At 34.0% G+C, this 12,500-nt stretch overlaps 2 protein-coding genes across 5 annotated transcripts in view; one reads left to right on the forward strand and one right to left on the reverse strand.

Moving 5' to 3' along the window:
* LOC122243204 (Gemin 2) overlaps nt 1-2,429 on the forward strand; it is a 7,163-nt gene extending 4,734 nt beyond the window's left edge. For both annotated transcript variants that reach the window (XM_086531247.1, XM_043000692.2), the window contains exons 5-8: nt 1-6; nt 314-493; nt 1,944-2,060; nt 2,319-2,429. The exon at nt 1-6 is cut by the window's left edge and continues 147 nt beyond it. In XM_086531247.1, coding sequence (XP_086387373.1) covers nt 1-6; nt 314-493; nt 1,944-2,039 — 282 coding nt within the window. In that variant the 3' untranslated portion in view covers nt 2,040-2,060; nt 2,319-2,429. The remainder of the gene's footprint in view (nt 7-313; nt 494-1,943; nt 2,061-2,318) is intronic.
* A 1,239-nt stretch (nt 2,430-3,668) lies between these two features.
* LOC122243205 (biogenesis of lysosome-related organelles complex 1 subunit 1) lies at nt 3,669-9,940 on the reverse strand. 3 transcript variants are annotated; one of them, XM_043000696.2, is made up of 5 exons: nt 9,816-9,940; nt 7,639-7,731; nt 6,047-6,119; nt 4,909-5,126; nt 3,669-4,171 (listed from the first exon to the last, which is right to left on the reverse strand). In XM_043000696.2, exons 2-5 carry the CDS (start codon nt 7,697-7,699, stop codon nt 4,131-4,133), a joined length of 393 nt encoding a protein of 130 aa, XP_042856630.1. In that variant the 5' UTR covers nt 7,700-7,731; nt 9,816-9,940; the 3' UTR covers nt 3,669-4,130. The 3 variants fall into 3 exon arrangements, with proteins under 3 accessions (XP_042856630.1, XP_042856629.1, XP_042856631.1); XM_043000695.2 differs by having other exon boundaries at nt 9,802-9,922; XM_043000697.2 differs by lacking the exon at nt 9,816-9,940 and adding an exon at nt 9,649-9,692.
* Between the last annotated feature and the right edge of the window lie 2,560 nt (nt 9,941-12,500).

The raw sequence follows: 12,500 nt of genomic DNA on the forward strand, positions 1-12,500 counted from the left end.
TCTCAGGTTTGTGTCTTTGTACTGTGACTGTTCTTTTGAATGTTGTGTGTAATTATGTTCCTTTCTTTCTGGAGAAAAATATGTAATGGGAATATATTGATGCATGATATTTGCCCAACTTGTCAAAGAAACAATAAGGGGAAAAAGTATAAGGACTTGTATTTGTTTCTGGATACTTCTTATTATTGCACTGAAGGCAAATCTTCTTAGGAAGATAAGGGAATTGCATTTAGCAAGCACTTGATGTAAATGATCATAGATATTGTAAAGATTAGTCATGTGATAACAATTCCCTGTTTTCTTTTTTTAACAGAAAGGGTTGGAAAATCTACTAGAATGGCATGCCCAGTGGTTAGAGGTCTTGGGGTTCTCCGAAGCTCAAGGTCGCTGGTTCTATTCAATCCTCGCATGCTTAGAGAAACCTCTCATTCCGGAAAGCTGCTCTCAGATTCGCCACATTGCTAGGATCTGTGCTAGCATCAGAGCAAAACTGGTAATTATATTCAAAATATATTTATGTTGAGTAGGCATGTTATTCAATAATATAAAGTATGTAAATACATAATTATTTTATATTTTTTCATAAAAAGCATAAATTTTCACGATGTGCTATACAGGTATTGCTTGTGTAACCCTTTATATCTGAAGACCATATACAGTTGCTAATGCTACAACAGCACAGGATACTAAGATTGAAAGGGTTAACCCATTGGCACCAGTTATGTGGTATCATGTCACGCAAATATTTTGCTCCCGCCGGATGATGCCCTATCATGTTATGATCTCTCCCTCAAAACATACATTTTACATCATTACTTATGTGATCATAGGAGTTCTATTTGTATAGATACATTTTTATTCACTTGTGAAAATAAGGTAAACAAATACAAAAACCACTGATTATCACCCTGTTGAAGTTGGTGGGTGAAAAGCACTCATAGAGGTGCAGTGTGGCATCGCACTGGGAGAGATCTCATGCTTAGACACTATGCGTGCTTGTTATCCAGCTGACAAAGAGCAGCATTATGCTGATATAAGCCCTGGCATGAATGGGTTAATATGCAGTTAATTCTGGGATCACATTGGTCGTCTCAAAACTGCATTAAAGAAGTATAATAATCCATGGGAAAAATTATAACTGACCCATGATTGAGTAATAGAGAGATATCAGAAGAATCAGATATGCCCTCTTAACCTAATACAGAATCACATTACACATATCAAAACTTGCATTAAACAAATATGATAATATGATATCCATAGGACAATTTATAATGAATCAGGATAAGGTGTTGTTACAATGTAAATCAAGACTTTCAGCTGTAAAGAACCATAAATCACCATAGAAGTTCATTGAATATTAGTATTTGGTTATCTCCCTCTTAACATTGATGATGCCCATCCTGCTCTTGGGCATAGGTTATGGAAATGATAAATTCTCAAGTCCTTTTAATATTTATTCTTTTGAGTCCCCATCTTGACATTATTTTGAAACCTCTTTTTCATAGCCATGTTATTGTTTAATTTCAGAGACTCCCTAATTCTCCTGCATGTGAATATGATTCTAGATTTAATATCATCAAAACGAAGGTCGTTGCAATTATTCATCTAAATGGTAGAATCAGTTCACAGTAGCATATGCTCTTTATGAAAGCTCATCTATATCTTTCATCATTTCAGATGAAATTCAGATATACCATGTGTGATATTTTATAGAGAAAATATTACTTTTAACCCATTCACGCCGGGGCTATTCTGGCTCTAAATGGTCGGAATGCTGGGGTTTTCGAACGCATAAGCCTAACGCCTCGGGATTCTCGGGCGCACTAGCCGCGAGCCTGGGCTGTCCGCTCGCTGGGTTAATATTATTGCACCTGTATATTGAATAAGAAATTCCTCCCAGAAGGTTCTTGAATCTCATCCTTTTGTTCTTCTCTTCACAGGACTCCCCGGACCATACTGATTTGCCGCAGCTGAATGTGATTATCTGCATCGTGGCCAGGTACTTCAATCAAGAGGACCTGGCAGATGACTACTAGTTTTTTTTTTATTATTCAAAAGTAAGCAGCCATTCTGAATGTTTTCAAGCAAAAGTAGGACATGGGTTTTATTTAAAGAAAATGTTATGTAAGGAGAAAATGTATGTTTACATAGCAGTTTGGATTTGGGTAGTATGAGGTATATAGATGATATAGTAAAATATGGAACCAAGAATGACTTCAGAAATTCATGAGTAAATATGATTTTTATGGTTCAGTTTGATAGATTTAAGTATAAAGCACTACCTCTTGCATATTACATTGATTTTTATTTTTCAGATCATAAGCACTGTTTCAAGTGTGCAGAGAATGAAGAGGAAAGGAAATTTCAACGTACATTAAAAGTTGTGTAATTGTTTAAAGGCCTTAAATATATCTTATATATTTTCACAGCATAATAATTTTTCCGTTAGATCCACAATGTACCTTTTGAAAGTGCATATACTCTTTTTATATCAATTATTCATTTTTGAACTAGGAATGCATTATTGTTTTCTTCTTTTTTATATTGTATCAGAGTTTTTATATAGACAAACATCTGTTACAAAGTATATTTATAAATTCAATACTGTCAATGTTTTCAAGACAGTTGTGACATTAAATAAATGGGGAAAAAATGACTGATTTTACTGTTTCATGGTATGCAGAAAGAGACTTTATTATTTGTGATATAATATAAAAATACACCATTTGGCATACTTTACCAGTTACCATTATTATTGTAATTCGGGCTTTACACTATAATCTCTGCTTCTCTCTAAAGTGTGTATGATTGGTCTTTGAAAAGGATTCATGCTGAATAAGTTGTACACAAATCAAACAAGGGAAAAATGAAGAACACAAGAATTTGGCAAAGGCCATTTTGCTATATAGCTTCCTAAAGGCATAAGGAAGCAATATAGGGAAAAGGCCTTGTGCATATAAGTTCCTCCGTCTGTTTTCTGTGCATGATGGGTATTGGAAAAGCAAAGGGAATGTTGAAATGATTATCATGTAATAAACCATTTTGTTAGAATAAATATTATTATGGGATTATTCCACACTTATTTTATGGATATATTATGAATAAGTTGTAAATTGAGCTGGATATTTACTGAATATGCATTATAGCTGGCAGTCCTTAAGTCATTGAATATTTTGGTAATTTCATACACTATCATAACACAAAATCAAATGAACAACCAAAAGGTTCTGCTTCTGGTTTAGTTTAAAATTATAATAATAATAATAATTATCATTATCATTATTATTTTTTTTTATAATGAACAGTGTCCATACATACTTAGTAAAGAGGTATCACACCGGGCTTAACCCATTAGCAGCGGATGGCATGATTTGCTGCAAAGGCAGAGTCGGTCATAGACGTGGATGGCACCGTGCCAGACAACGTAAACCCGCCATCCTACTGCATACATATTTTTTTTAAACCGCGACCAATGGGTTAAAATCTTTTTCATTTTGCAGCCTCATCATTGTCTCATTTTCTGCACTACTTTACAAAGGACACAATCATCCCATATCACCTCCTTCCCTCCTTTTATTGTTTGATCGACTGTCTACTTTTCTGTCAATCACTGTTTGGATTGCCTTATTACCAGATTGCAGAAGAGGATGCAAATAATAGAATGGTTTGTGTTTTGCAATGCATTTTTAAACATGAAAAAAAGAAAACATATACAAGGGAACATGGGAATTTAGTATTCCAGTACAATAGATTTAATATATATTTGAGTTGAGAGTTGACACACAAAATGCATGACATAACATTTTATAAAAAGAGTTTGAAGATTATAGTATCTTCCACAGAAGTGTGACCATGATTGTAGTTCATGTTTGTCAGGAATCCAAAAAATTCTTCAGTATAAATTGCTTTTATAAACAATTGGTTGAAACTGATTTACCAGGAATTGAAAATCATTTCAATCACAAAAAATTATATATATATTCTTTAATATTGCAGTGATACATATATAATTACTTATATTATTAAATGTAAAAAATCAAAAAGAGATCATGATAGAAAAAATCCAAATCTGAAATGTAGAGTCTACATATTTTTCAAAAAATAATATGTCTTATACACAATATAAACTATGTAGCTGATCCTCCTCCAGTGCTTGCTTGTTGTTCAACTGCAAAAGAGAGTGACAAGTTTCAATATTGCAACACAAAATGAAAAGAACTGCAACTACATCTATCACAAAGAAAAAAACACATTACAAAATCTATCCACTTATATTTCAAATAAGTATGCTTGTCTTTAGCCTTATAACTATTTAATAAAAATAGATATAAAAGTAATAAACATAATCTTTATGTTTACATAATGGAATAAACTTTATGCTCACATGATTGAATTATCTACACATCAGAAAAGATCATTAATTCATAATGCAAAGTAGCTACGGACTGTGACATGACATTCTGTTTCCTCTAAATTAGTGAAATATCTATAATTTAGATTGATCACTTTCTTGATTTTTTTTATCATTATTTTTTTCTACTTATTATTTTTTATGGTAATGTTTGCTATGTGTACACATACTTGAGAATGGAAAATAGCTATTTCATCCTTTAGGGGTTAAGGGTAAGTAAAACTGCACACTTATTTACTTCATAAGAAACTAAAGGATCATCCTCTGTAAACAGTAACACTTTGCAATAATCATACCATTGCAATATATAATATGAAACTCTCTTGAAGTCTTTCACTTCTTAGAAAATGACACAAGTATCTGACAAAAATAACTAAATAAGAAATAGAAAAAAAAAAACTAATAAACCATCCCTGGAATGAACCAAAGAAAAGTATTAGAAAGAGAAGAAATAACACGAAACAAAACGGAAATAAAAATAATGTAGCATTCACCTTTATACGCATATTCCAAGGCTGTGGAAATCGTCCTCATGTCGGATTCGATCGTCGTGGCCCAGTTCTGGACATGCCCTACTTCTTTCATGGAATCGGTAAAAGACGAAATGAGACCCAACCACTGGGAAGTCTGTCTTTGAAAGTTGGTAGCATTTTGCTCGAGTTGGCTTGCCTCACTGTCTAGCCTCTTTTGGTTTAAGTAGGCCTGAGCAACACTGCAACGAGAGAAGAGGTAATTGTAAAGGGCTACCTCTAAGGAATGAGAAATAACTGAACAGTAGGTTTTGTTTTAAAATAGGATAGACATTAATGTACATATTTATGTGTTTTGGGGAAGAGGAGCATCTTTGTATAAGTGTACCTGTATGTTTGCTTGCAAGTGTGTATCTTGATGATACATCTAGGTTTGAACAAATGTCAATTATTTTATGAAATTAATATAGAGTAATGCAGCACATTTTTTTCTACAATATTAAACATATCCAGAAGAATATGATAAGTAATGATTAATCAGACTTCCAAAATGCATTATGTACAGTAATATTGTATCTACATTATTAGAAATGATTAATATGGGTTTTATTTTCTTTGATAAATAACTCTTCTATGGTTATTTAGTACTCTCAAGGGGAAACTTTTAACAAAATTAAAAAGTTACAAAGAGACAACTTGGAAAGAGAATATTGCAATATATGCCTCCACTTCATTGGAACTTTAATGCTAATTGGCATAGGTAAGTGCAGAAGCCTTGCAAGATATAGGAAACAACAATATTAAGACCACAGAACGCAATGTTAACATACACTTAGCACATGATTAAGCACCAGAAGGTAGCAAGACAGACACCAAAATGATGCTTTTAGTTAATTGGCTTCAAAGATATAGCTAATAGTAATAAACTTATTTTGAGATAACCACATTAACACTGATCAAACAATATCAAATGTCAAAAGAAAATCCATACTGTGTTGGCAAAGCAAAACTAGAACTCCTTATCAGGGAACCGTCTGCACCACAAACAGTATATAACTACTTTGCATATTGCACTGGTGTTATTCTGATGCATTACTTAAGTTTTTATATCCTGGGGGGTGGGGGGAACAATAATACATTTCTTCTACATAAATTTACATACCCAACATTGAGATGATCTACTAGAGCCTGCGTCAGATTGCTGCTAGCCTGCACAGCCTCCTTTCTTCGCCTTTCTGAAATGCGCAAAGTAATGCATTCAGGCTGAAATGTTAAAAGTTCCTTCAAATTTTACAAAGCTTTTATCTTATTATCTGATGGAATAAACACCTTGTCTCATGATTCTATAAATGTATATAGCAAATAATACCTACCAAACCAAATGTTTGTAAATGCATAACCCTTTTGAGATGGGCCATACCTTAACATAAAATTTGGGCTTTGCTGGACATCTTAACCCATCCCCGACGGGGGAATTCTAGCCTTGAATGTCCAAATGCCGGGGCGTTCGAATTATTAGGCCTAAATCAATTGAATGGCTGGCACAATACTGTGCCGCCCGGCCACTGGGCTTTTGAATGCGCGGTACACATGCTGTACCACCCGTCCAGAGAGGGTTAAGATATTGTGTTTTCTATCATTTTATAGACTTAAGGATGATACACGAGTCTATACATGATATATTAACCCTATGAAGATGATGTGTCACACCCATGTGACACGGGTAAATGCCTGATGACGGGGCGACACACCAGTGTGACGTTCCCGATGCAATATTGCATAGGCCCGGCATAGGGGGTTGCCACTTCTTGCCAGGCCCGTTGGGATTGGGTTAACAAAGTGATACTAATTAACATTTGGTATAATGTATTACTCACACAATTGAAGGAATAACTAGCCATTTAAAAAAAAGGAATGTGAAAGTGATCTCAAGAAAAAAATTAAATTTCAATATTTTGTTGATGAAGAAACTTACCATAAATACACCTAACTACAACAATATAATATGTAATGATAAATTATTCTCTTTATATCTACACCCCATAAACAAGAAATACCCTTTACCAGAATGTCAGCTGCCATTAAAGAGATATAAGACTCTTGCATGACAAAAAACGAGAGAGAGAGAGAGAGAGAGAGAGAGAGAGAGAGAGAGAGAGAGAGAGAGAGAGAGAGAGAGAGAGAGAGAGAGAGAGAGAGAGAGAGAGAGAGAGAGAGAGAGAGGAGGAGAGAGAGAGAGAGAGAGAGAGAGAGAGAGAGAGAAGAGAGAGAGAGAGAGAGAGAGAGAGAGAGAGAGAGAGAGAGAGAGAGAGAGAGAGAGAGAGAGAAATACAATACACATATAGACAATCAACAAAATAACAAAAATCAACAGGCCATCAGTATAAAACAGCATGATGGACCTATGCAAATTAAAGAAAAATAATACTCCTATGAAGAGATGAAACAGATTCATGATCATGCTGGACTAAATTCCAAACTCAAGGAAGTATTGTAGTATGGTTCTAGTCATGTGCAAAGGCTGGCTTTTACAATATGAAATCTGTGAAGTATGTTTTCCTGTCTGGGGGGACTATGATTCAGGGCTAGATATCCCCCCCCACCACTGATTTTACCCCTTTCCCTTGATAGTAAGGACTAATTCTTACAATCTCTTATTCTAAAAATGTTCTTATCATGTATTTCTATTTCTCTGTATCTCTATGTGTAAAAATTAATCCAATATATACAACTGCCTGATACAAAGAGGCTTACCCTGTTCTTCTTTCCGGTTCTGCTGTCTCGTCTGGTGCTCTTTTACCATGCTGGACAACATCTTGCTTGTTTATATTGCAATATCAGCGTAACCTGAAAAAAAAAAGACTGAGGATAAATGAATATAAAGAAGTAATGGTAATAATAATAGTAATAATAATAATAATAAAATATAAACATATACATCATACAAAAACATACATACATACATACAAAAACACATACACACACACACACACACACACACACACACATATATATATATTGCAAATCTGCACTCGATTGCTGTAGTTATAGTTATAACAATTTCATGTAGGTAGTCTAAGATAGGGTTAAGCTGTATTCTGTTTAACCCAGTGTGGACAGGGGATAGATTTGCTTGTCCAGTCTCCAGGATGGCTTTATTTCAGAACAAGGCAGCTTCACGAAACATACCTTGACTTTTCCCACTCTCAGTCACTCATTGTGAAACTGGAGTCTTTTTTATGTTTTAATTTTTGTGTGTTTTATAGCATTGACTCATATCACAAGCTCTATTAATACTGAAGTCTACTAAAATTGTAGTAGTGGGTCTATATCAGCTCATTATTTTCTTTATACTCAGTGTGATAGCATTGCTGTTTTATGGAAAGACAAAAAGCAACCTTATTTTTTCATATTTGTGTACTGTCATGAATGAATATGAAACATATAAGCATCCACAATGAAGATAACATGAAGAGGTAGGGATGAGGAAGGAAACCTGTTCTTCTGACTGTGAGTGGCACTGCAATAGGCATCCATATTGGCACAGGGGCACATTTCAGACACTGGGCATGGTTTGAGTCACTTCCCTCTTCTCATTCTGCCTGCACATCCTTCATTGGCGGTAGTTTAGAGCAAGAGGTAAGCAACTCGCTATGTGTCATTACTCTATAAAGATAGTGCTTGCTAGAGACCATGGATGGGTGCCATTCAAGGCTCTCTCTCCTGCTTGTGCTAGAAGAAAGTGGTGCCACCTATGTTTTGAGTGTTTGGTGAAACCCATTTTGCTTAATAGTACAGCAATTATAGTAATTATGACTGCAATTGTCATCATCACTCACTCATGACACATAGCACAATAAAATATCACAGTGATCCAAGTCCCTGAGCACCATGCACGTGATGACGCCTGTCGTCAGGCCAAAAGCTCATGCGCCATGTATGTCAATTTAATTTTCTTCTTTCTCAAAAAATTGATAACACTAACATAAACTGAAATATTTGTATGCACCAAACCAGAAATATCTTAACACTGTAAACAAACTACCAAAATTTTATTGAGCACTTTGCATTTTTCTCAAACATCAAAGATCACAAAACAACCGCAAGCACAGAAACATAAATTTTCTATGAATGGCAAAAACACTCCACTTGGATTTCATCTTCAGGTCTTAAGATGAAATCTAGGTTGATTTTGAAACTGCTGTTTCATTTTCTAATAAATCTATTTTATGTATAGTAGATTTTTCTACCATAAATTTTCTATATTTTGTTTACTGTATTTTCCTTGATTTCGACCTTAATTTATGGTAGAAAACATTTATTTTTTGAGTAACAAGTGATTTTAGCCAGAAAAGAAAGGTCAAAATTACTCAAAACACATAAAAAAACAATAGGAAAAGCGTTTTAAATTGTTTTCCCTAGTGGCACCCTAACCTAAGCTAACCTGGCTTGACCCATTGTTGGTACATAGCTTAGTGGTCCATAGCACAATGCCCAGTACTCAGTATATAATTCAATATCCACCTAATCATTAGTTAGTCCTAATCATATATATAAGCTAAATTAAAAATACTGAAGAGAGCTACATTAGTATGGAAAATCATGTGATGTTTATTGTGTAAAAATACAATTCTATCTAATCTACAATCACACTGCTTAGTTTTCAGGTAATAAAGGTATCTGAAGGCGTGTCAGTGTACAATTAAAATAAAAACACAAATATCTTGATTCTATAAAAGGTCTAGATAATGGAAAAAAAATTACCCTCGATACTCTACAGGTCATTTAGTGATCAGGTAATCCTCCATATATCACTGAAAGAGAAATAAAGAAACACCATAAACGAGAGGATTAAACAAAATAAAAACTTATCACACATGACCAATATCCAGTAATTAACAACCACACACAATTTACCGTAAACTAGACACCTTAGCGAATATTCGTAGAGTAAAATCAAAACAAACTCTTGACACTTGACACTTGTGACACTTTTGCGCGTGCGTGAGGAACCCGCGGCGAATTATGGGTAATTAGGGACCAGCCTCGACTCAATTATAGGCGGAAATCATGGAAGGAGAGAGAAAAAGACTATAGCAGTCTATAAACGTGGGTATGGAATAGGATATGTTTGCTGTTTTAATCTGTGTGCGATTCAAATGGGTCGAGGAAATGTGATAAGACTTGAAGATGGAGAAGCAATCCTGTCTTGTTAGGTTTGTGTATTTTTTCTGTTTTAAAGATTAATTTCGAGGGATATGTATTTTTTTCTGATTTCCTGCTGATTTCCATAACCCTTTCTTTCCAGGTACTACTTTAACGTAACAATTAAGAGTCACGCCATTAATTTATAACATAACTGATCAAGGAATCGTAAGAGCGTTCCAAGAGAGCTATAAAGTTGCTAGTTGATAACAGTAAATGCACTAATATTATCAAATCATGATTGTATTTTATAACTTATATCCATGTCATTCAATCCTTAGTCTACCCAGTAACAAAAAAAGAAAACGGATTGGCCTCATCGTAATAATAGAAAATGTAATATTTACAAGGGATACTTTTCACTCACATTTTCTTCCGCGCAACAAAAGCATTCCGTAGCTACACTTGGTAACTTACATGGGAATGTCCTCTGTCTATGGATACACTAGTGTCTCATACTATAAGTAAATAATCTTGGGGAACCGGCCCTCTTTTGTCAACTGTTAAGAACTGAGTAATTGATGAAATTTGCCGGTAATTCATCCGGTTGTAAGTTCAGTTATCATTACGTTTCAGTTTCCACAGTGTACCGAGTTACACTTCTAATGTTCTTTCTTTTGAATCATTTTTAGGAGACATTGATTTTACAACTTCTTCAAAAAGATGTTTGAACCCTAATGGCCTAACCCAATATGATCGAATTCTTCCATACCTAGTGTGATATCTTACTTTGATTCCTATTTTTTTTTTCTATAAGATTACACATTTTCAATGACCTTCCATGTAAAGCTGTAATGAGGAATATTTCCCCCGGTCTTTGAATCTATTTTAAAATGTCATGGGAATTAAACCTACCTTTTTTTATTTATGAATTTGAACCTATTCTAGTGACATTACATCTTTTGTATGATTTGGATTTCATACTTGGCAAAGATACTTGTAATCTGTGTTTTTTTTTTTTTTTTTTTTTTTATCGGGGGGAGATGGTTTAGATGTCTTGTTTAGAAGGACTTGCATATATTTATAAATTTTCCTTTGTTTACTGCATGTTCAACGTCATAGCTGAAGCTCACATCATTACTCATATACGAGCCTTTTGTCAATATCTCCAATCATATGATGTCATACAAACGAGGTCCTGTAACTTATTTCTGACATTTGATTCACTGAAGAAAATCTCATTATTCAGTATTTCTTGCTTGCCATTTGTAAGAAAACTGGTTATCCACCCTTTTATTTTCCCCGATTTCCGAGTAACTTTCCATGGTCAATCCCATTTAAACGTTCGCAAAATCAAGACATATCACATTAACTTATATAAATTTCCAGTAATATCCTACAGTGTGTTCCCTAGTTGGTTTAGGGTATGGGATAGGTAATGTCTACCCATACAGCAGTCATATTGTTGAATTTGGTCTAGTTTGTAAACAATTAGGATAAGTGCAATTTACACCCATAGATTTAAATGTTTACCTTCTTGTCATATATATATTTATTTAATGTTATCATTGCTACCATACATGAGCAAAATATTAATAACGGTCGTTAAATCAATGCCACATGTAACAAACGTTTTGTAGAAAATACATTCATCGCTAACCGATTTACCTTTGCTAATACTTTTTATCATATTTTTTTCTTGTCAAAACATTAATTACGTCCGTTAGGTTAGTGCTTACTTTTGCTAATACTTTTTATCATATTTTTTTCTTGTCAAAAAATTAGTTACGTCCGTTAGGTTAGTGCTTACTTAACCTTTACATTCATCGACACTCATCCATTTAACCGCCAACCGATTTTCTTATTATTTTGTTTTTTTTCTGGATAATTGCAACTCAAACATCCAGACAAGGAGGATGGAATCATCTACACAGAGAGTACTCTCCGCTAAACAAGAGTTTGAGCAAATACGTTATTTTTACCCAACAAGGAATCTTTCCGAGTTGAAAGTCAATTATATAGACTCAATATGACGAAATCTCATCCAAATTGAGAGTCGCCGTTTTATAAATCTTACTGGAATTATAAAATATAAGTTTTATAACTAACATGGTATTAGTTATCAACATGATATTAACGTCATTAACATGGTATTAACGTCATTAACATAGTATTAAAATCATTAGTATGGTATTAACGTCATTAACATGGTATTAACATCATTAACATTATTGCTAGTATTTGGACCATGATTATTATTTTTAAGGAGCGTCAGTGATGTACTTTATTCAGAGAAGCAGTACGAAAAAATGTTTATTCTGTAATATTCAAAGCATGTGTAGTTTTTAATATTTCCCTTTGCAAAATGTGTGTGTTTGGTTTCATCAAAATTGCGCAGTACATTGACCTAGTTCTTGTAACTCATACACTAATCACAAACACAAGTCCAAATTCAATACCAAAAATGAAAA

This window comes from Penaeus japonicus, unplaced genomic scaffold, assembly GCF_977035675.1.
Source record: "Penaeus japonicus unplaced genomic scaffold, GWHDUDI00000001_assembly GWHDUDI00000035, whole genome shotgun sequence".
Taxonomy (NCBI): domain Eukaryota; kingdom Metazoa; phylum Arthropoda; class Malacostraca; order Decapoda; family Penaeidae; genus Penaeus; species Penaeus japonicus.